The 25,422-nt window shown below is 37.1% G+C and overlaps 1 protein-coding gene across 1 annotated transcript in view; it reads right to left on the bottom strand.

The window, feature by feature from the left end:
* The window catches only part of KIF5B (kinesin family member 5B), a 50,031-nt gene extending 24,991 nt beyond the window's left edge, over nt 1-25,040 (bottom strand). Inside the window, exons 1-12 of the mRNA XM_039248658.1 lie at nt 24,483-25,040; nt 16,141-16,228; nt 6,348-6,421; nt 5,346-5,450; nt 4,803-4,851; nt 4,181-4,236; nt 3,817-3,904; nt 3,530-3,654; nt 2,317-2,421; nt 1,876-2,021; nt 832-980; nt 191-384 (exon numbers count right to left, since the gene is read on the bottom strand). Coding sequence (XP_039104589.1) covers nt 191-384; nt 832-980; nt 1,876-2,021; nt 2,317-2,421; nt 3,530-3,654; nt 3,817-3,904; nt 4,181-4,236; nt 4,803-4,851; nt 5,346-5,450; nt 6,348-6,421; nt 16,141-16,228; nt 24,483-24,608 — 1,305 coding nt within the window. The 5' untranslated portion in view covers nt 24,609-25,040. The remainder of the gene's footprint in view (nt 1-190; nt 385-831; nt 981-1,875; nt 2,022-2,316; nt 2,422-3,529; nt 3,655-3,816; nt 3,905-4,180; nt 4,237-4,802; nt 4,852-5,345; nt 5,451-6,347; nt 6,422-16,140; nt 16,229-24,482) is intronic.
* Nucleotides 25,041-25,422: the final 382 nt, after the last annotated feature.

The following is a 25,422-nucleotide window of genomic DNA, read 5'->3' as shown; positions in this document are numbered from 1 at the left end:
AATCCACATCTAAGCGGACCCATGCAATTCAAACCAGTCAGTTGTCTGAGGGTCATCTTTACAACAGTTTTCAAAAGGTTAACAAGTCAAGGAAAATGTAGGTCACCTGGACCCACAGTATTAAAATTACATAATAAAAATACCTATGTCATAACATTCTAAAACAAACTAGAACATGAACAATACGCACCTTGTCATCAAGTTGTTTATACAATTTAGCAATTTCTTCTTCACACTTTCTTCTCTCAGCATCAGTAAAGTTTCCAGTAACTCCAATTGTAGCTGCAGGTTTATCATTGGTAATAGTAATATCTTTATCCACTGCAAAAGCTTCCAAGTTAGCTTTCTCTTTGTCAAACTGTTCATCAATAGGCACTGTCTCTCCTAAAATAAGACAACAGATAGTTAATAAACATCCACTTATCTATAACTTATTATCATTTTATTCCATTTCAGCAGGGCTCACCAACTTTCTTATCCACTCAGTCTGAGATTTGAAAAGCTGCAATTAATTTTGACTCACTTCCATCTTCAAAATCCAGTTACCAAATCTTGGAATTTTTATTGCTTCCATCCTAATCTAGGAAATTTGCCATCTGTAACTTGATTGCTATAGCTCTCAAGAAGGCCTTTATGCCTCTATTTATTATTTCAGGCAATATCAGAATTTAAGAGGTTTTAGTCATTTTATTTGATGATCTCTAATACTTAAAAAATAAAAAAATGATATACTTTATTATTTTTGTTTATATTCATGTCAGTCTCAAATTTATAAAATAGCTTTTCAGTCATATTCAACAAACTCAAAATGACAAATTTATAAATGATTACCATTACGCCATCGGTTGAGTTCATTTTCAAGCCACTGAATGGTGTTCCGCAGGGTCTTATTTTTTTCCTTTTCTCTTTCATACTTCTTTTTCCACTGTTCTGCAGTTAATTCTACATTTACACAAACTGTGTTCTTAATTGTTTTGGCCCTAAGAGAAGTAATTGCAGGAAAAAAATGTGACTAAGATTAACTATTTCAATTGACAGCTATAGATCTCTCTTTTTATATACATGTATGGCATATATGGCTAAGTAATTTGGCTCTTCAATTATCTTTAGACCATATACAAAGAACTATAATTACTACAATGCTTCTTCAACAAGCTAAATAAATTTGGGTCAGTCTTCAAATCTGTGAATAGCTTTAAAAAAAGTTTAACCACCTGATGAGGATAAAAATGCAAGGGCTCATATTTTCCTAATTCATTTGCAAGGCTGAATTAATAAAAAAAAAAATATTGTTGAAGGTCAAAGATAAAGTCATCACTACTGACTTTCCTAGGTTAACCAGTTCATATATGGTTATCTCATTGTTTGACCCTGTCAAGAGACTAACACAGGATTAGATTTGTTAAGGTTTTCTTCATTATCTGATTAAAATGTTTATTTTCTTTAACGTTGAATTAAAGTTTCTCCTACAAATTTGACTGAATTTAAGACTTAAATATGTACTAAAACTTAATTCAAATCCAAGCAGCTTTAAAAATGGACCTTGCTTATGTCTCTGAATTAAAAAGTTGTGTCATATTAACAATATGCACTGGTCTGTAAATCTATCTATATTTTCCTAGACTTAATAAGCAAAAGACCGGAAAGAGAGAGAGGCAAACCATGAGAGACTCTTGAATGCTGACAAAAACTGAGGACTGATGGATGTGGGGGGGAAGGGGGATGGGCATGGAGGAGGGCACCTATGGGGATGAGCACTGGGTGTTATGTGGAAACTAATTTGACAATAAACTATTTGTAAAAAAAATAAAAAAATAAAAAAAATAAGCAAAAGACCTATCTACATTTAGACTCTGTATTTTCTCAACAACAAACCTTTGACCAAACAGGAGTGTAGACTTTGTTTCAGATTCATTGTATGATGATGGAGAGCAGCAAATTACAATAGTAGTTCTACAGTTCCCACCTAATGAATCTTGAAGAATTCTTGTCATTTTACTATCGCGATATGGAACATACGTCTACATTCAAAAACAAACAAAAGAAACAAGACCAATGGGTTTCTACACAATAAAATTTGCTTTATTAATATGCTACTTTAAGTAAATTACAAAGGGATTTTGGTTATTTTAACTGATAATATTATGATGGGAACTAGAACATACATACTACTACTCTAAATTCCTAAAAACTAATTCACACATACTAACTTAAAAACACCAGAACTCCCTCTCCCGGGAACATCCATGCATTTATGTCCATTGATATCTAATTCCCCATTAGATAACTAGGGAAAGAGAAGATATGTGTACTCACACTTCCCTCTGCCAAAGCAGAAATGACATTTCCAAGAGCAGAAAGTGACTTGTTGATGTTCTTAGCTTCATCCAGCACAGCACCTTCAGCTCCAGTTTTACTAACCTATACATAAGATTTCAAAAGAATGAAAACAAAATTTTAAGTTTAAAATGATTTTCTTTGAATTTTCTAAAAAGTTCAGAGGTCATTAATAACCAGCAAACAACAAAATGGAAAGCTTCATGATTTTAGTTGTCAATTATTTACTCTAAGCTATCACTACTTCTTAAGTATTAGTCTTCTGACAACTTGGTCAAGTAACTAGGTGCATGACAAGAATGTGATTAAGGAGATCCCAAATTTTATTTTTAGTTTGTGCTCTTGAAAATAACACATTTACAAGTACATTTGTAATTTACTATTTGTTAATCCCCTTTGCTCCATTAAGAGGAACCTTTTAAAATTTGCTAAAGCATTAAGGTTGATATTCTAACTGTTATGCACTAAGTTTAAATATATAAGCCAACTTGCTTCTTTTAAAAAGATGAGAAATATATATGTTAAAGATAGGATAAAATAACAGATTGTTAATGTCGACTGAAGAAACAGCCTTTCAGAATTCACAAAATTAAAGACAGGCTTTGAAGGATATGTTTAAGGCTTGGGTAAAAGGGAGTAGGTATGTCACTTTTAACAGAAGAAACAAATTAGTGAAACAGCACAATTGGTTACAGAAATCAATATTAAAATATTTGAACTTTTGATTATCTCATAAATTACAGATTATAGTACACAGTAGAGTTTGTAATATTAATCATCCAAAGGAAAGAAAGATACAACCAAACCAGAAAGACTAATGGATAGTTATCAGTTTCCACAGAAAACCCACTGCCAATATGGATAAAATAGATACCAAAAATTAGGAAAAAGATACCTAATAAAACTGGTAACAACATACGCTGAACTAATTCTCAATAAAAACATATACCCTAAGCCAAAGGTAACACCTATTGGTTGAAATGGACTATGGCACAAATAACAGTAATTTGGTATTGATTTTTCAGTTTAAGTAGTCACTGGCACTGCATCAATGCGTTTAAACTCAAAAATACTCCCAAATCCAATTTGATAAGTTATTAAGATGTTAACAATGAATAATGCCTAAGTCCAAATTCAAGTTACTAAAGTTTATAAAAATGCTTAAACATCTACCAGAATATAAAGATTTTACCTTTTCACTACCAGCTAAATCAACCAGATAAAGTTTTCCACTCAGCTTTTGTTCCGTTTGCGTGTTCTCTTGTTTTACGTTAATAAGAAATATACTGTGACTCCTAGAGCTATGTTCATTCATATCTGCAATGAAATTACACAAACAACTATAAACAAACATGGCTTTCCCTTACTAGTAATTTCTAAAGCATCACTTTACTTAAAAACCTTACAATTAATCAACTTGATAAAGAGACTGTAAGGCAGCTTTGAAACTTAACTCATGTTAATAAACATTCTACTTACTTGTAACTGCTACATGTCTGTTAGATTTTCCTTCATCAATGGTATCCATAACTTCATCAGGACTACATACAAAACGCTCTGTGCATCCCTATAAAATAATTTTTTTAAATATGTCAACAACCTAAAGTAATTTTATTACAGGATTTTTCTATTTTATTTTTTTAAATGTTTACTTTCGAGACAAAGAGACAGCATGAGCAGGGAGGGGCAGAGAGAGAAAGACACAGAGCCCAATGTGGGGCTCGAACTCATGAACTGTGATATCATGACCTGAGCCAAATCAGATGCTTAACCAACTGAGCCACACAAGGGCCCCTATTACAGGGTTTTTCTAAACAAGCATTCTGCATTATTTTATAAGTACCTTTACATAGGGAACTCGGTTTTTATCTTCATGAACGGAAAGGTTGGTCTTTGAAACTGAAAAAGACAAATAAATAATATCAGCAACATTCTCTTAAACGCTAACAGTTAACTATGAAATAGCTAATTCAATAATAGATTGTTTCCTTTCCCAAGCAGCCTAATAAGTAAATCTTAAAAATACGAACACATCACTGTTAAAGACTACGTAGAAACAATAGGAGATTTAAATAGAAACTAATGCAGCAACACAGAATTTTAGGTCCAATGCAACTTATACCACCCACATTTTGGAAATAACATTAAGCCAGGTTGGTTGAATAGTTTGCCCAAGGGCAATGTATCTAATTGACAGCTGACAGAAGACTAGGCCTCAGGATCTCTAACTACAATCCATTTCTCTAATTACTACTTAAGAAACACAAGCACCTATAAATATGCTCTTATTAAATAAGTTATTCAATATGTAAAAGGCATTAACTAACTTTAAAAGAATTTTAAAATAGGTTTCTTCTAATTTAAGTCAATTTCATAGAGTTTACTTAGAAATGGTCTCACACTTACTACTAAAAATAGTAACATGTGCTATTTTACAATGATAAAAAAGCACGAATTTAACTTACCGTCTAACAGGTCTCTTATCTTATCCAAATAAATTTCAAAATACGAAACCTGAAGGGCAAAGAAATAAAGGGGAAAAAAAACCAACTAATTAAAATTATAAAATAATTTATTCATTACGTCATTACATTTATTGGGGTCTGAGAGCCAAGCACCATCTATACTAGGGGACAGAGTTAACAACTCAGCCACAGCTCATGTTCTAATAGGAAGATCTAAATTCTCTAAACTGCTCACATAACTAAAAAGCAATTTCCATTATATATCTTCATATCTTCAATGAATTAGACTCATGAGAGCAGTTAAGAACCTCTGCGTTCAGTAATAAACTCCATCATTTTATGGACAAGAGACTTTATGACCTTGTTTAAGGTCATCTAATGGCAGATAAAGAACCCTCAGTTTACTAATTCTAATGATCTTTCTACTCTAACGGTCCATAAAAAGCTAAAAATATTTTTAAAACAAAAGAGCATTTATTATTTCTTGGAATAAAGTTTTTCTGCACGTAAAACAAAATACAATCTTTCCTCAAGGATTTTTACCTTAATATGAAATTCCAAATTTTCATCCATGGAGTAAATGTAATTAAAAATATCCTGAACTATTCTTGGAATAATCCCCATTCCTTCTGGATCATGAAGTTTACCCTAAACAGAAAACAAAATGACACTTTAAGATGTATGACTTTAAAAACTTCCAATCTACAATTTATAGTCAATAGAGGATAGGAATTGTAATTGTTGCCATTTTATTGTGAAAATGGCCCTAACAAATATGTAAATATTTGAATCCAATTCAACTATTACATGTATTTGTAAGTCACACATAAATATTGCATGTCAACAACATGGGTTACTAACTAATCTTAGCCTTTTACTTAATCATTTAGTCCATGCTTGTGAAATAAACATATTCTAGAGAATGGGTTTAGTTTGTTTCTTCCCATATAAATCCATATTGTTCCTTCAAGTTAAATCCATGCAAGTGCTATTCTCCATAACTTTATGGAAATGAGTAATATGAATTACACTAAAATACTCAGTCATTTATACATAATGCTCAGATAAATGATAAAAGCAGATGCCTTGTAGCAATAGCATAAGGTACAGGCTGTTTTCTAGAAGCAAAGTTTGGGCAGGTCCACATCTTATTATAGTGACAGCACCGATAATTGTGGACATATTCCTTATTAAAGAAAAGTGACAGGTATTTGGAGAGGAGAACTAATTGCTCTGAATAGAAATGAAAACATATAACAGCCAAGATTTCAAATTTCCATCATAACAGAAAATTCCTGTTAATTCAAAAATGTTATAATTGTGTGGCTATGCTGCTAAAACAAAGCTAGATATGATTTCAAATACATAATTTCATTATTCAAACTCCAGAACTGATTAGATTCCAACAGTGATGTTACCTATGTATTATTCATAGGAGAGTAAGTAACAGAATAAAGCTGTTTAAACACAGTAAAATCATTTCACAAATAATGAATGCACCTCTATTCTGCAAACCACAGGCAAGTACAGATTATAAAATATTACCTCCATTGTGTGTGTTTTCCCAGAGGATGTTTGTCCATATGCAAATATTGTTCCATTGTATCCCTCAAGTACATCTATGAGAAAATAAGAGATTTTATACTTCAGGGGATTTTTTTCCTCTTAAAGAAGTTTCATAAGAAATTAGTTAAGAATGTTAGAAAGCACTGAAAAAATTCACATCCTCATCTATGCATAATCAAATCTGCATAATAAAATATTTGTGGGAAGAACAGTGAGAAAGATTCGGATTTTCTTTACACTAATATGAAAGATACCATCACAAAGTTTAGTTCATGAATAATTTATAAAGACATTAAAGAAAAAAGTAAGAATACATCAATGGTAATTTTCTTAGTGATGATTCCCCCAAGCAGTTACTTTCTCTCCAGCCCTGATTACTTGAATGCTGACAAAAACTGCGAGGCTGCGATGGAAGAGGGCACTTGTGGGGATGAGCACTGAGTGTTATGTGGAAATTAATTTGACAATAAACTATTTGTTAAAAAAAAAAAAAAAAGAAAAAAAAAAAGAATCACATCTGCTCAGGGATCAGGGTCTTTCAACCCCTAGTCTTGACAGGGCTCATTGCACGTGCTCAATAAATGTCTCCTTAACTTATAAAATAAAAAAAAAACAAAAACAAAAAAACACAAAATTTAAATTCTATTGCTTATAGTCATCTTTTATATAACTGTACATACATCTCAAATGTCATTACACCTGTATTCCAAAGATTTATGTGACCTAAAAGAAAAATAATGTTCTGCAAATTTACATAAGAGACAGGAATTCACTTTTACAAACAACTAGGGCTACTGTTGATGGTTAACCAGTGGTTAAATCTCACAAACCCATACAACAGTCCCCCTTCTACAAGCTTAACAAGTCCAGTTCTACATCAAAAATAAATTCTCAGAAAGTTCCTATGAAATTTAATATTTTTTAGCCCTGTATATACTATAAGATCTACCATTAACCTTAATTTAAGTATCTTTCTTTACTAGGTTGAAGGGAAAAAAGAAAATGTAACAAGGTGACCTTCTGGTTTTCAATTTTCAAGGATCTAGTTTGTTGTATTTTTTTGGTGATGAAAAGGTACTAAGAGATTACACTGTATTCTAGAGGAAGCTAAAGTTAAAAAGAGAAGCCTCTGTTGGAAATAGCAGATGGCAATAGTTTTAAGTAAATCAGTAGCAAATCAATCCTTGTTTTTTTAAACTGGCTACTTAAAAAAGGAAAAAAAGGACAATCCCAACATTGGGCACAACTAACTAGATATTAACAGAGGAAAAAAAAAAAGGTATTTACTTCCCTGGGAAAAATCTTAAGAGATCTCATATCACATTTAAAAGAAATTGCATTGCATTGCAGTATAATTCTGAAAAGGAAATCATCCAGAGAAAAAAGTACTGCACCCTTTCCAATTCACTTCTTTTAAACATACCTGTTCTTAGTATGTCTATGTCACACTCTCTGCCCAAGATCTTTTAATCAAATCCAAATTTTTGATACATCTATTTATGATATGGTCTATTCATGATATGATCCAAATACCTAGCAACCACCAAAATAAATACTTAAAAAAATATTGGTAAGTAAACTAACAAGTGACTTTCTCAAGATCATATTTAGTAGCATGTCTACAAAATATTAGAGTATTATTTGTGGCTATGTCAAACTATGTTATATGAAGGGACCTAGGATAACAAATGTACGCAATACATTTATATTTGGGACTTCAAGCATAACTAAAAACTTCGTATGATTACAGAGATTATGGAATATTCAACATTCATATATTTACCGAACACCTGCTAGAATCTAAGCTCTGCTCTGGGTGAAGGGATATAACAATGACTGATTAGAGGTGATTTCTAGACATGCCACAGTATAACTAAAGTAAGTTTGATAAACATTTTTGTTAATTAGGAAAATAATTCTTGCTTACCTTCAAATCCTGACTACATACTTTCTCTAGTGACTTACCCCCAACAAATCTAAACATACAGAAAATGTGAATACATTTTACAGGGAACACTCCTACAACCACTAAAAACTTAGTCATTAACATTTTATAATTTTACAGTTTAATCATGTATCTATCCATCCATCTCATTTTTTAATGCATTTCAAAGTAAACTGCAGACTTCAATACATTTTCACCTAAAATACTTCACCATGCATATATCATTAACTAGGATTCATTTTCCAGTTTCATTCCCTGAAGTTTATATACAATGATACGTACCTATCCTGAAAATGAATCTTTATTTAAAAAAAAAAAAAAATTTTTTTTAAATGTTTTTATTTCTAGGAGAAAGAGACACACACACAGCATGAGCAGGGGAGGGTCAGAGAGAGAGGGAGACACAGAATCCAAAGCAGGCTCCAGGCTCTGAGCTAGCTGTCAGCACAGAGCCCAATGTGGGGCTCAAATCCACAAACCGTGAGATCATGACCTGAGCCGAAGTTGGACGCTTAACAGGCTGAGCCACCCAGGTGCCCCATGAGGATGAATCTTTAAAGAAATAAAAATAATACACATGTATTTGAAAATCCTAGAGAGTATACATCTGTAATCAAGTAAAATTAGGTTCTTTTTGACACGGCTCTTGTTTGCTTTTTCAGCTCCACCTCCAATCATCCTTCCTCTCACACTGCTATTTTTGTTGGTCAAATGATCAAATCTGACAAATTAACGTGGTTCAACTTCAGTCATACCACAATGTATGTTGTTCCTCACATCCACAATGCTCTTCTCAGGTGGGTATGCCTTGACGCAATGTCACCTCTGCCAAAACGCACCCCTCCTTCTCCTTCCTAGTCTTTGTGTATCTTTTAAGACAAGCTTAGGCTTTACTTTTTTTCTCTACCCCAACATGATAAACCATTGCCAAGTACATTTGGATGAGAATCTCATCCTGTGTGTTCCTACAGCATTTACATTTAAAGATTATACTTATTACTATCATTGCAACTGTCAATTAACTTATCTGCCTTCCTCACCTGCTTGTAAACTCCTTGAGGCCAGGGGTGTGTTTAACTCTTAGCACAGTGACTGGCACTTAGTAGGGACTCAAATGCTTCCTGAATGATTATTACCATTACAAACACACAGCATCTTTCTAAAGCCTCCCTCACTGTTTAAAATATACCTTTGCTGTTCTTGTGAGAAACAGAGATGGACAACTATAGACAAGTATTACTTCTCTCATATTCTGTAAAAAAGGAAAACATTTAGGGACACCTGGGTGGCTGAGTCATTTGAGATCAGTCTTGATCTCATGATCATGAGTTCAAGCCCCGCATCAGGCTCTCTGCTATCAGCTCAGAGACTGCTTCTGATCTTCTGTCCCCATCCCCTCCTCTTCCTTGCATACTCTCTCAAAAATAAACAAAACACTAAAAAATGAAAACAAAGAGGAAGGAAGGAAAGAAGGAAGGAAGGAAGGAGGGAGGGAGGGAGGGAAGGAGGGAGGGAGGGAGGGAGGGAGGGAGGGAGGGAGGGAGAAAGAAAGAAAGAAAGAAAGAAAGAAAGAAAGAAAGAAAGAAAAGAAAAAAGAAAAGAAAAGAAAAGAAAAGAAAGAAAGAAAAACATTTAGTAAGCAAGACAACAGCATGACACCTTCTAAAAGTTACTTATCTCTGAACTTCAGCTTCCTCAACAGCAAAACGTGTTTAGGGAAGGCTGTGAGACTTACAAGTCATCATAAAAAATTACTGCTAACATCTGAAAGCATAAAAATGTGCCAGGCTCTCATAATTCTTCATATATTAGTTTATTAAATGCTCACAAAACCCTGTGAAAGGTACTATTTTTAATCCTACTTTATAGAGGACAAAACTGAGGAACAGAGATATTAATTTGCCCATACTCCCACAGCTAGTAAGATGGAGCTGGGATCCCAACCCAGACAGTCTTGGCTCTAAAGACATACACTTGACCACTGCACTGTATTATCAAGGAACACAGGAACTAAAACAAATATATGGCAGGCCGCATCTGGAAAAATTAAACATAAATAAAGTTGGCAGACAGCTCAGGTCAGGAAGCTATGGTAGGAAACAGAAATCTATGAAGGTCTGGTAAGATGACTGGTGTATAGCAAGTACTGAATAAATGACAACTTCATATAGGGAACTGAAGAGACATCACTCAAGATTTGGAATTCACAAGGGAAAACAAGTGGGTAAAACTTGTTCAAAATAAAGAAAACCTATCTAATGAATATACAGAAAGGAAAAGGTAATAACATTGTACATAATAAAGTTACACAAACATAAACTTGTACAGAAATTTATGAAACAATGCTTCAGTGAACTGTCAGGAGCCCAAAGAGTACTAGCTGCTTTCAGGTCACCTTTGGCAGCTTGCTTATCAAATCCGCATCTCAGAAGAAATACCACCTCACCTATCATTTTGCTGACTGTTGCCTACCAACAGTTTCTAACCATGGCCTTCCACCTGATTGGCGTGCCAATAACTGTCCCAAGTCCAACCTGCCATGTATTTGGGTTGGTTTCCTGTCCTCGTACCTCACCAGGCACCCACCACCTGTCTACCTCCTTACCCTCCTTAAATCTATATATCTATTGGTAACTCTGCCACATTCATATTCTTGTTCAGGAAAAGTCCCACTACCTACTATCTATATCCAGGCTCCTCCAAAATGGTAGAGAGCATTTGGGGGAAGATAAAAGAAATAAGTCATAGCCAGGTGATACTTCCCTAATACAAATTACACGCTAGCAAAGAAGCTGGAGAGAGACAGGGACAGAACTTTCTATTTTAACAGCTGCTTGAAGCCTAATTTTGTAGGGTGAAAATATTATACACTGAGTTACCCCAAGCACGATTATGGAAGATTAAATTAATAAAATAATTTCCTCTCTTAGAAGATAAAGGAAACAAACAGCAGTTGATATTTATTGTGTGCTTGTTTCTTCGTATCAGCCCCTGGGTGAAGTTCTTTTTCATGAAAAATTTTTTTTTAATTAATTTATTTTGAATGACAGAAAGCAGCACATGCAGAGCAGCAGAGAGAAAGGAAGTGAGAAACCCAAGCATGCTCCACACTGTCCTCTTAGAGCTCAATTTGGGGCTTGATCCTATGGACTGTGAGATCATGACCTGAGCCAAAATTAAGAGCAGGACGCTTAACCAAAATGAGCCACTCAGGCACCTCTCCATGAATCATTTTTTTCAATATTCAGTATCCTCATTTTGCAGAACAGGAAATGAAGACTTAGAAAAGTTAGGTAACTTACCAAAAGTCACACAGTGAGAAAGTGGAAGAGCCTAGATTTTAATCTAGGTTTGTCTGATTCCAAAGCCTATGTTCTTAACCATAATGCAAACAAGGAAACTGATATTCAAAATTCGGTTCTAAAAGTAAAACAGGAATTTGCTGTAAAGTAAAAGGGATCAAATTTTGAGAACAGGAGGGAAATTTCACTAAATGAATCATGTCATCTTAAAATTGTAAATAGTAATGAAACAAAACGTAATAGAAACATGTACCTCAGGACTTCAGGATAATAGATTTCAAAGAGTTCTTAGAAAGGTAAATATGAGACTATTATTAACAGACTAACCAAGGATGTGCAAAAAGAGATAAAATCACTAGAACAGCATGAGAAAAATAAAAGCCCATAATAAGTGAGTCTAATCAAAACAAAGTAGAAAGCCCTAAAGTTTTTTAAATATTCAGACAGAGACTAATATAGGAGGAGACTTGCACAGCCCAGAGAATAAAATGTTAACAGATAATGTAAGACAGAGGTATTCCCATTTTATTACCACTTCCTACACTATTATCCTCAAAATGGAGCAACAAAATAAACACTGTCAAGACAGACTTTAAGGCTGAGGTGGATAAAAGAGCCAAAGAATGGTTATAAATGAGCCCAGATTTCTAGTTATAGAAGAAATACATTCCATGGATAAAAATTTCACAGCCACTAAAGCTCATTTTTAAAAGCCGTGGAGAACGAAAAGATGACAAACTTGTAAATGTTATACTCATTTTCAAAAAGGAAAAATGATAGATCATGGGAACTACAGAAAAGTATACAAAATTTCACTAAGGAAAAGCTATGGCTGAACTACCTAATTTCCTGTCTGGATAAGGTCACCCGACTGACACTTTGGGAAACACCAGACTCTTGTACCATGACTTCATAAAAGGATCCAAATTTTTCATCAAATTTTTGTTGATATGTGACTAGCTAAGAACTAGATAACTGTCTAAGTAAGAGAGTCTGAAGTTGGCTGAATACTCAGTGTGATAATTAACTGCCTAAAACCTTACTTAGTTTTTAGAAAACTAGGCAAAGGAACACAGCCCATTAAGCATTTATTAAAACTTATTAATAAGTTTGAGTGGGGAAAGAGGCAGAGAGAGAGAGAGAGGGAGGGAGGGGAAGAGGGAGAGAGAGGGAGAGGGAGACGGAGAGACAGGGAGGGAGGGGGAGAGGGTGAGAAGGGTGCAGAGCAGGTCATCAGCTCTATCAAGTCACCTCAACTCTCTGACCCTCGGTCCTCTCTGACCCTCAGTCTCCTCCTCTGTAAAGGGAAGATCTGCCTGGCTCTGGAGGAACTCAGGAGGGCTCTGGGAAGCACTTAGCACCCTGTGAGCTGAATAGACAATTCGATGGTAGTTGTCTCCCGACATGGCTCTGGCCATGTGTTCTTCTAATGTCTTCCACTAGAGGGAGCACCGAGAAGGCAGAGGAGCAGCTGCCCGCCGGGCGGGGTCTCCCTTTCTGGGACAATGGAGGACTCGGCGTGTCGGCGTGACCCACTCAACCGGCGGATGGAGAAACCCTGGGAACTGCAGGCGGGGAGGCCCCATCCTGGCNAGAAAGAGAGAGAGAGAGAGAGGGGGAGAGAGAGAGAGAGAGAGAGAGAGAGAGAGAGAGACACCCAAGCAGGCTCCACACTTGTCAGCACAGAGGCCAACGCTGGGCTCAATCTCACAAATCGTTAGATCACGATCTGAGCCAAAACCAAAGTCAGATGCTTAACCGACTGAGCCACTCAGGTACCCCCAGTTAAGCATTTTATAAATGATTTGGAGTCATATGTTTCAAACAACATCCATAAAAAGTTTTTAAAAAATTTATAAGTCCTTGACACCATAACAGACTTATTAAATATGCTGATAGCCAATATTTATCCCTATAAGATAACCATAAAAACAAAACTCAAAATATAATCAAGAACTAAAATGTTAAGATAGAATCCACACTTTAAAAGCTTATAGTCAAATTATATTTTATTTTATTTTATTTTTTTAAATGTTTGTTTATTTTTGAAGGAGAGAGAAAGAGTACAGGCAGGGAGAGGGGCAGAGAGAGAGGGAAACACAGAATCCGAAGCAGGCTCCAGGCTCTGAGCTGTCAGCACACAGCCTGATGTGGGGCTCAAATACATGAATCGCGAGATCATGAACTGAGCCGAAGTCAGACACCCAATCGACTGAGCCACTCAGGTGCCCCAATAGTCAAATTTTAAATCTCCAATATTCAAGTGTGGAAGAGGGTTTAATGTTGGCCACAGCAGATGTGAAAAAGATCTGTACATTTAAATTGCCCATGAGCTTATGAATCAATAATTTAATGTTATTAAAATAGCGAATGTGCGGCGCCAGGGTGGCTCAGTTGATTAAGCGTTGACTCTTGATTTCAGCTCAGGTCATGATCTTAAAGGTTTGTAAGTTTAAGAACCACATCGGGCTCTGTGCTGACAGTGCAGACCTTGCCTGGGATTCTCAGTCTCCTTTTCTCTCTGCCCTGCTCGCAGGTACGCACACTCACGCTCTCGCTCTCTCTCTCTGTGTCAAAAATAAATACTGTGAGTTCGCACCCCATGCTGGGTACAGAGATTATTAAAAAATAAAATCTTAAAGTAAATAAAAGCTATAGATCAGAAAAAAGTAAAGAAATAAATTTGTTAAAAAGCTACTGTAAAATCTTAAGCTGTACTGAGTAAAAAATTATGTCAAAATCAAAGAAGGTAATGTAATTGTGTTCTAGGACAGATCCATTTGGAAAATTACTTGATGCCTACAAACAAAAGATGACACTGCCTGTTCCTCTTTGTTTTAATCATTTATAGAATCAAGTTAATTCTCCATCATTCTATGAAGATTTCACATCCAGTCCACTGTCTCTCACCATACTATTCCTGTTGTAATTCTTGGTGGTTAAAATGTCCATTTAGTAGATGATCCGAATAAGATACTCAGGTCTCTCAGATCCTCTGCCTAGTTTTCTCCATGATCTTGTCCTTTACTCCTTCAGATATCAACTCTACAGTTATACTCTAGACCTTTTAATTATTAATTACACTACTTCCCCAAGGGCAATTAAGTATTTACTCCCTATTATTCCTTCTACTACCCTGATTCCAACAAACCTTTGACCCCACTAAGACTATAATATACTATTATTACCACTTCTTTTCACTGTCCCTAAAACCCATTCCACCCACCTGTGTTCTTCTTCCCCTCATTCACCATAGATCCCACGGTTCACTATTATCATCATTCTCTCGACTACAGCCTCAATTCTCTTGCTTTTCTCTCACTCTTTTGTACTCACCTGATAAAAACCCAACTAGGTAAATTTAACTCTTCTGGCAGCTAACTTCAAGTGGGCCCGTAATGCAGCCTGGCAATACAGTCATATTTCCCTAATCCATTCAACTTCTATTGCCAGTCAGCTTCATTCCTTTTCCTAGAACCCCCTCCCCTTCATCTTCATTCCGTGATGACTCTGCTCCATGAATCACAGACAAAATGGAATTAATACGAAGAGAAGATCCACATTTTTCTTCCATCACACCTATAGACTTACTTCTATCCAAAAACTCTGCCTTTTTTTCTGTTACTGGATAAACTGCACTCCTACTTAACCCTGACCTGTCCACTTTTATACCAAATTCCATCCCCTCTATCCTAGTATTCACTAGGCTATCACTCATACCCTCTTCTCAACTCTATGGTTCTATGATTTTAGAAAATATAAACTTGTGGGGCGCCTGGGTGGCTTAGTCGGTTAAGCGTCTGACTTTTGCTTAGGTCACGATCTCGCGGTTCGCGGGTTCGAGCCTCGCATCGGGTTCTGTGCTGACTTCCAGCTCAGAGCCTGGAGCCTGTTTCAGTCTGTGACTCCCTCTCTCTCTGACCCTCCCCTGCTCACGCGGTCTCTCTCTCTCTAAGAAATAAATAAAACATTTAAAAAAAGAAAAAAGAAAATATAAACTTGAAAAATCTTAGTACAAATTAACAGTATTAACTGGAATATACACACTTTTCTCACCCTTGGTAACTTCTGTTAAATTCCTCAAGTGTTTTTCTGCTGAACACAAGAAAAGTCTTTGGGGAAGAAATAACAATGGAATGGAAGAATGATAGTTTGCTACCATTTTCTACTACTTTTTATAAATTTGTCTAACCATTTTGTACTCATTTTCATGCTGCTGTATTTCTATAACTGCTACCTTAGAAACTCTCCTGGGAATACCTAATCGAAATGCATCTTCTAGAACAAGTGTGTAACACTAAAATTCCTGTAATACCCTACACTAGGTACTATATATGAATTAGACCATGGAATTTCAGCCAATAGTGTGTTTACTAACTGTATTTGATCTTTTTTATTAAACAATTGTCTTCTACAATTAACTAAAAAAGGGGGGGGCATTAAAATGAAAAAAATGTTGGGTAAATGGAGAAGACCACAAACAAAATTTTACTTATTGCTGGGGACAATACAGCAATATATTTACCTTTAACAATCTTCTTTGCACAATCATTATATACTTGTTCTTGAGAGGTGTTTGACTGGAACACTCGGTCAAATGCATAAGGCTTGGACTGAAAAACAGAAACAAAGGCTTCAACATCACAAATTAAAGGTGAATGGGCACTTATAAGCTCCTTTAAAGATGTCATCATATATTTAACCTTTTAAATAGGGTACCTACTATGCATTACTTCGTGTCATAGTATCTTTTGTGGAAAGGATCTTAGGGATCACCAAGTACACATTCACTAGAATAAACAGCACCAAACCAAAAATGTCTTTATTAGATTTCCAGGGCCTAGCACTATTATGATAGGTACTCAAATATTGCCGAGTGAATTTTTATTTAATGAGTGTCTACTCCGGCAAGTACCAAGACTCTATTTTCAATGATATTATTTTGCAAATAAGAAAACTAGAATCCTGAAAGGTACAAACAGTGTTAATGAAAAACTAAAATTTAAATCCAAATCTCCTTTCAGTTCAGAGCTCCTTCCACTCCTCCCATTTTACTGCAACAGCTTTTCAATCATTTATTAACAAATATTTATGGAATGCCTAATATAGTAGACATCTTACTAGAATGCTGACCAAGGCAGATATACTCTCTGCTTTAGTGCAGCATAAATAATAGTGGGGCAGACATCAGACAAATAATTAAATGACTAGATATCTGTCTGACTCATGTAACAGAGTGCTATGACAGCATATAAGAGAAGCTCCCAAGTTTGGGAGAAAGCAGAAATATTCCAGGGAACCAATCTGGAGAAGGATGTTTAAAAACTGAAGAAAAGTAGCTCACTACCTGTTTCCTCAATACTAGTCATGGGAGGGTGAGTGTGGAAGTAGCCTAGCTGAGTACTGAATGCTTAAAGATCCTAAGGCAGAAAGAAGCTTGTAGAATGCAGGAAGCCAAAAGTTGGAAGTTTAAGAAGCAAAGATCAAATGTAAATACAACAAGGTAAAAAAAGGCAAATAACATCTTAGTGTTATTTTGAAAATAGTTTTGACCTTCTGAGTCTCCTGAAAGGATCTTGAGGACTCATTTAGACCACTGCTGATACTGTCTGACGAATGAGCCAGAGGGATGGAATGAAAAAAAATCATAGTGTCCATGCACGTCAAGGAATTATCAAGGAGGGACTGACTGTATCAAATATAGCTGTGAGGTCAAGGCAAAACTGAAAAGTATCCAATGACAAAGGTCAGACTGGAAAGAGATTTAAAAAGTATGAGAAGTAACTAAGTAAGTAAAGCAGAAATCCGGCTGTAGGTCTAAAGAAAATTTTTTTAAAGATGGACAAGACCTGAAAAAGTTTAAATGCTGGCAGGAACAATCTAGTAATCTAGGAGAAAAAGTAAGCATGCACAGATGAGAGAGGAGGGCAAGGGGATTCTAAGTATTTGAAAGGAAGTGTATGTCTGGTTTCTACCCTCTCCTGTAGGAAAGTAAGGACGCTGGGCCCTAAAATATAAAACTATAATGGCTTCCAAAACAATCCTTAACATTACAGAAGACTTCTCAGGCCTTAGCCAAAATAAAAAAAAAGACCTTACTTTTTAGAAACTATATCTCATAGTCTCCTTCCCCAAAGCTTCGGGTAATGAAAATTACAATGAAACAGACACTCCTAAAGGGCTATCAAAAGTCATTCCTAATTCCCCTTCCCCTTGCCACTTTCCACTACATAGGCTGGGAAGCTAACCACCTGATAGCCTAGTCTCTTTGCAACCAGTGGGCATATGACCCACTTCTGGATTCTATAAAGTGATGGCCTGCTGAAGGTCTCAAGGAAATGCTTTTGTTTTTCTGATGAAAAGGACCACTTCAGCTGGAGCTGCCCTTTCTCCTTTCTGGAATGATGGAGCTGTAGCATCCATCTTACAAACATGATGAAAAGTCAATTAACTTAAGGATGACAACACACAACAAGAGTCAGTAAACAGTGGCAGCAAGGGCCTATCTGCAGACTTCTTATATGAGAAAAATAACCTTGTATTTATTTTAACCACTATTAGTTATGTTCCCTCTGCAGCTGAAAGCATTCCTAAAGGTTATACTAAGATGACCTCACTTTGACATCAATTAAAAGTAGGCATCTCAAGGTCTAATTATTCTTCACCTATGAAACATACATAAAAATGTCCTTTCACGAGCCTAAGTGTCCATCAACTGATGAATGGATCAAGAAGATGTGGTTTATCTATACAATGGAATACTACACGGCAATGAGGAAGAATGAAATCTGGCCATGTGTAGCAACATGGATGGAACTTGAGGGTGTTATGCTGAGCGAAATAGGTCAGGCAGAGAAGGACAAACACCATATGTTTGCACGTGTAGGAGGATTAGCAGGAACCTAACGAAGGACCATGGGGGAGAAGAAGGGGGGAAATAGTGGGGGAGAGGGAGGGAGGCAAACTATGAGAGACTCTTGAATGCTGAGAACAAACTGAGGGTAGATGGGGTGGGGGAGCGGGAGGGGCGTGATGGGCATGGAGGAGGGCACTTATGGGGATGAGCACTGGGTGTTGTATGGAAACCAGCTTGACAATAAACTATTCAAAAAAAAAAAAAAGTCCTTTCACTAAGATTCTACACAGGCATTAACATCCAATTTTACAGGTGCTACTAAGAAAAAAAAAAAAAAAGACAATCTACTCTTTTACTGATTGTATAAGACATAATCATGACGAACAATTCTGAAAACAAACACACGTACAATCAAAATAACAATCACCATCCACAGATAAACCATTCTAATTCTTTCTATCCAAAAAGAAAGTAAAGTTTCCTCTTCATGTATCCAGCAAACACTTATTTAGCACCTATCAGGTATCAGTTTAACTATCAGATAAACGATTAACAGAGTTTCAGAAATGTTATTTAGCTAGTACAGACTGCAGGGTTCAAAGAACAGAGAATAAGGCTGGGTAGAATCTTGAATACTAATAAGGTAAGAAGCTGTATACGAGGATCTAATGTAAGTGGTCACACAATGTTAACTGAATTGAAATGGAGTCAGCATCTGGCATTAAAGAACTCACAATTTAGTACAGAGTCAAGAACAGACTGCAATTAGCCAAAATATACATTTAATAAAGATGTATAAAATTATGTATGAAATTAAACAATGATTAACTCAAATTCTGCTTGCATGAAACAAACTTATCAACAGAAAATAGGTAATAAGAAGAAGACAACTGCATCCTCCAAAATAAGTAATAAAATTTTATTAAACATTTAGAAAATATAAAGAAGAGTCTCTGGGTGGCTCAGTTGGTTGAGCATCAGACTCTTGATCTCAGTTCAGGTCATGACCTTGTGGTTTGCGGGTTCGAGCCCCGCTTTGGGCTCTGCACTGACCATGTGGAGCCTGTTTGGGATTCTCTCACCCCACTCTCTCTGTCCCTATCCCACTTATGCTCTCTCTCTCTCTCTCAAAATAAACTTAAAAATTTATTAAAATAAAAAATACAAAGAACAGGAGTGCCTGGGTGGCTCAGCTGGTTGAGTGCCTGACTCTTGGTTTCGGCTCGGGTCAGGATCTCAGTTTCATGGGTTCAAGACCTGCACTGGGCTCTGCGCTGATAGTTTGGAGCCTGCTTGGGATTCTCTATCTCCCTCTCTCTCTACCCCTCCTCGCTTGCACTGTCTCACTCTCTCTCAAAATAAATAAACTTAAAAAATTATATATGTATATAAAGAACAAACATGACTGACCTTAAGTTATCTCCATTATCATACCAATAAAAACAGTGGTCGTAAACTTTCATTTAGAAAGAAATATACCAAAAATAATGGGTAATAGTAAAATCTGTCTCTGAAGTACTTTTAGTGGTGCCTGGGTGGTTTGGTCAGTTAAGCGTCCGACTTTGGCTCAGGTCATGATCTCACAGCTTGTGGTTCGAGCCCCGCATGGGGCTCTGTGCTGACAGCTCACAGCCTGGAGCCTGCTTCAGATTCTATGTCTCCCTCTCTCTCTGCCCCTCCTCCACTCACACCCTATCTCTCTCTCTCTCTCAAAAATTTAAAAAAAAAATTTTAAATACAATTAAAAAGTACTTTTATACAGCTGTTTACTATAGCATTCCTTATGGCAAATATGCAAACTAAAAAATAACTAAGCTGGGATTGAGCGATTTTTTTAGATGTTCTATCCTTGTTAAATCAAAAATTAAGTACTAATAAGCATTAAGTTGACAAAAGTTTTAATTCCAAAACTAATCTACAATTTTGTTAAATAAGGCAATGTTTTGATTAGAGATCAAGACCTGAAGTTACTAAATGACCATAGCTTCCTGGGATGAACAACAAAATTCATGAAACATAAAAACTACTTGTAATGGGTCTATAATTAAGGGACACTTCTTTACTAAAAATCTTTCAAATGAATTAAACCAAGGAACACTCACAATCTAGACATCCATCTCTTTAAAATCCTGGTACTTGGCCTTGAAATGTACATTATATAGTCTTATTTCCATGAACCTTCAAAGATACCCCAAGTCATAAGATATATTCATATGTGACTTAGGGTTCAAGTGGACAAAACCAAACAGGAATGTTTATTTGAACTGCAATCTACATGAGATTTCTTTCTTTCTCTCAAGATTTTAATTTTAGTTAGTCTCTACACCCAATGTGGGCCTTGAACTCAAAATCCCAGTATCAAGAGTTTCATGTTCCAAAGCCTGAGCCAGCCAGGCACCCCATACCTCAGATTTCTTAGTTAAGTGGTTCCTGTTTGTATCTGCAGAGACCAAGTTGAACATCAAATCTGGTTATAAAGGACACCCTCGTAGTAGGCGTATACCTTTCTCTGGAATTTTGAGTAGTGATCCTCAGATCACATGGGATGATAGCTTACCAGATTTTACTTAGTTTAATGACAATGACAGCTAATATTCCACAACAGTACAGGCATGTGATGATGACTTTTTCTCTTTTAATGTTCACTCTTAAGGTAATCATGATCAAACACCAAATCATCATTCACTTGAAAAGAGAAATCATGTTGAGCTATAGGCAAGGAACTGGACAAAATGATCGAATTAGGTTTTACTGTCCTTTAATTTCTTTCTTTTGAGAGAGAGAGAGGCAGAGCATGAACGAAGGAGAGGCAGAGCATGAACGAAGGAGAGGCAGAGAAAGAGGGAGACCACAGAATCTGAAGCAGGCTCCAGGCTGAGCTGTCAGCACAGAGCCTGACAAGGGGTTCGAACTCATGAGCTGTGAGATCGTGACCTGAGCTGAAGTTGGACACTTAATTGACTGAGCCACCCAGACGCCCCTACTTTCCTCTAATTTTAATGAACTACAACAGCCTGTTTTTGGTTCTGACAGACTCTACAGTATACCATATAAGGAACAATGATTAGTAAAGATACTAACTGATACATATACACATGTTCCACTTTTATGATGCATAAACACTTTTTTCTATTGATTTTTTTCCCCTGGAGTTTTCAGCAGGCTCATTTCAACTATATATGGTGTTTCCCTCGTCCTTCTTTTTTGTGGATAACAAGTTCTCTTATTTAAAGCAAATATGTTCTATTTTTATCATTTAAAGGTTTTCCTTAAATAATCCATTTATTTCATTCAATATGTGATACTTATACCTCTTTAACAAGCACTTAATTACCAAAAAAAAAAAATCTGTACGAAAGTTGCAAAACACAGAGACACTTGTAATCTATATTACAAGATTTAACCTGCCAGGGGATATTATACTAAAATCACTGATGTAACAGGAAAAAAGTTTCAACAATATACTGGACACTGAACTTCAATGAAAATGAGAATCCTTAAAAATTATCTTCTAAAGGAGCATTCATTATACCTATAATTCAGTAACATTATAAACTAAAATACTTATTCTTTAAATCTTAATTTAACCAGAAGACTGTACAAAGTGTTTTTTAAATCATGTTTAAATAATTTAGTTTTAAAAGATGCACTGCAGCAATTCCTTCTTAAAACTGTTTATTTTGAATCAAGATCCAGTAAAATGAACAAAATAAACCAATACCTAACTTTACCTAGAGATTTCACTCTCCCAGCTATTCCTTATAAATTCCCAAACCTTTTAAAATATAAATTCATTAAAAGAAATTGAGACCTCAGAGTAACCAATGACCTAGTAAGTGCAGAAGATTAGTTCTTGAAAATAATGAACTAAACCTGTTGTCTTACATTTCTTAAGGCTATGTGACTCCACTGTATTTTTGCTTAAACTTAAAAAAAAGACTAATAAAATGCTTACCCAATTTAAAGGCCAACTGTTTACTACGGATTCACAACTCAATCACCTATTCATTATTTCTGTTATCATTTAGATTTATTTACATTGTTAAGGAACTTACAAGAACTTAACTCAAAAGAACAACCTAGGATACATGCGTGCTTCCAGTATTAATTACTCGTTTTAACTCTGTTGTCACGTTTTACATCATATTTGGGCAGAAAGGTGCCTTCTCACCTAATACATCTTATGAATCCTAAATCCTATCATTCAAAAAAATGAATCTTTATAATACTAATAGATTTGTTTAAACACACACAAAAGTCTGCACAAACGAGACATTCTTAATAAAAGTCAAAAAGGAAATAGCTTCAATGTGTCAACCACGGTTGCAGCTGAGTAATCACAAAAACTCTGAGCAACTAGTAGCCAGTTTGCCAACAACCCAGGCCCTGCAAGCCTCCTGATTCCATGTTAAGATACCATCATAAAGAAAAAGGATGACTACTTCTGTGCTTAACTCCTCTGTCTAACCATGATGTCATTTAGTTTTTCTCATGAACTTGTTAACAAAAAGCCAGCCCGACAGTCTTCACACAGTAGTCGCAAGCAGTTGTTAGTAATCTAATGACTTGTTTGCCCCAAGTCTACCAAGCAACAAAGGGCTATGACATGACATTCATTATCTAGAGCTTAACTTTGCAAATTTTCACGTAAAAACTCTTGAAGTTCAGTCTTGTCTTCTATGCTCTTAATCATCAATGTCCCATCTCCTGTGACCCTTTGTCCTATTTCCAAATTAGACTGTGCAAACAATATGCTAAACATGGAACGCCATTAGAGAAAAGATTAACATTAAGATGTTGTACCATGATAGCAATGTACAAAAAAGTTCTGCCACAATTGCATTACCAAGAAAGATAAATTTAATTTTTAGTAACAATTAGGTATGTAATATCCTACTACCCATTTTAATCTTCTTGAACTGGGAATTCAACATACATAGGACCTTTCAATACCAGAGATCAGACCTCAAAAAAAAAAAAAAAAAAAAATCAACCTGACATTCTGGTTTCCCTGACAATGATCAGGAAACTCTAGTTATGTTTTATATTTTACAGTACAAAGGACATCATTTCTCCATCCTTGAGATTATCAAAATCAATTTACTAACAAGAAACCAATCCAGCTTACTGGTCAAAGTTTAATTTTTTTTTAAAGCTTGCTTTTATAATGATAATACACACAAAAAGTTAACACTCTATGCTATACTCTTACCCCATAAAACCCACTAAGAGATTACAGATTTTTCTGGGCACTTGTTTGACCCAATCAGAGTTGGCAAGATCTGCTAGAAAATTGGAAAAAAAATTGGTCACTCCGATTTCAAAAGAAAACGCACTCTTTTTACAGTCCTCAATTTGTCATTTATAATAGTTAACATGAACGTTCATTCATCACTCAAAGGACGGATGGGTGAACACTTGGGGTACAGGTATATTTGTAGTTGTTTGATAATTTTTCCTCCTCCCGAGAGGCAGACAATACGGTTCAACAAACAGTTGTATCTTTATCTTCCATAAAACTAAGTATCTTTACTATTTAAGGTACAATAGGGCTGGTCTTAAAGCTCAACGTTTTTAGCTGAACTTTAATCTTGCACGTTACAAACGGTAAACTTGGGGATAGTGCAAAACACCAACAGCATCAGTAACTGCACAGGCAGGCGCGCACACACACACACACACACACACACACACACAGGCAAATATGCACTAAACTTACTCCCCGGACAGTTCCTTCAGCGCCCCAGGTGGGGGAGTGTCCCAGACAGACACAGAGATCAGGCGCCTCCCATCTCTGGGCACTTCAAGTTCGGGGTGGGGGCGATCCAGGAACAGCCAGGGAGCCGCGCAGTCTCCCTTCCCAGGGTTATTTGAACCCGCAAACTCTGCTGGGGGGCAGGGTTGGGGGTCATCACCGCTAGCTCTCAATTCTGCACCCCGCCACTTCCCCGAACTCGGGGCCCAGCCAGGCCCGAAGGAGATAGACTAGGGGTAGGGGCGGGGTCACTCACCGCGATCATAACCGTGTCTTCTCCCTGAAACTTGGCGATGTACTTATCGCCGCGGTTCACCTCAGACTCATTGAGAGGTCTGAAGCGACACATCACTTTGATGTTGCACTCGGCCGGGTCCGCCATCTTCCTCGCTGCCGGGGCCGGAGGCCGGGAGCCACTCCCCGCCTCTCAGTCTGGAAGGAAGCAGGCCCGAGCTGAGGGTAGGGGTCGCGAAGGCCGAGAGAGTCGGCAGTCTGCCGCGTCGCCTGCCCTTTCCGCGGCGGCGGGAGCCGGGGAACCCAAACTCGAAGTGCCGGCGCCGGTAGCAGTCGCCCTGAGGCTCACTTCCGATCCATCATGGCAGCCATGGCGGCGGCGGCACGGGTGGAGAGTCTGCGGGTCCTCAGTTTCTCCCTCGTCCGCCTGGGCAGGCTGCACGGGCTCGACAAGATTCTAGACACTGGAAAAACGGTCCCGTCCCTCTTCATCGGAGACAGCAGGCCGGGCCTGCCGTCCGCCCGCCGGGCAGTCCGCTCGCCGGCTTGCCGGCAGCCGCCCTACCGCTTCAGAGGCCGAAGACCGGCGACTGGGCGGCGGGATGGGCGGTGCGCGCGGAGCACGGCGCAGGCGCGGCGGGTCCCCGCCGAGATGACCAATCCGCGTCCGCGCCGGGCCGCGCCGCCGCCCTGCAGCCACTCTTCGCCTGGGGGTCACCGATTCAAGTTTTACTGGAAGCCCTCTTACTGCAGTACCTTCGGTTACCCCGCTGCCTGACCCGGCAGCTCTGCGGGCGCGGAATCTCCCAGGGCGCAAGCAGATGTGCCTTTCTTCAGGGATCAAGGGAGTTGTTAAAACTACCTTATGCTGTAGTTTAAATAAAATACTGCATTCCTAATAAAGAAGTGTTTGCCTTCTGTTTGGTCTGGAGATAAAATTGGTTCCTAGCCCACCTTTAAAA

This window comes from Hyaena hyaena, unplaced genomic scaffold (genome assembly GCF_003009895.1).
Source record: "Hyaena hyaena isolate Hyena2069 unplaced genomic scaffold, ASM300989v1 scaffold_314, whole genome shotgun sequence".
Taxonomy (NCBI): domain Eukaryota; kingdom Metazoa; phylum Chordata; class Mammalia; order Carnivora; family Hyaenidae; genus Hyaena; species Hyaena hyaena.
This window is presented reverse-complemented; position numbering and strand designations above follow the sequence as displayed.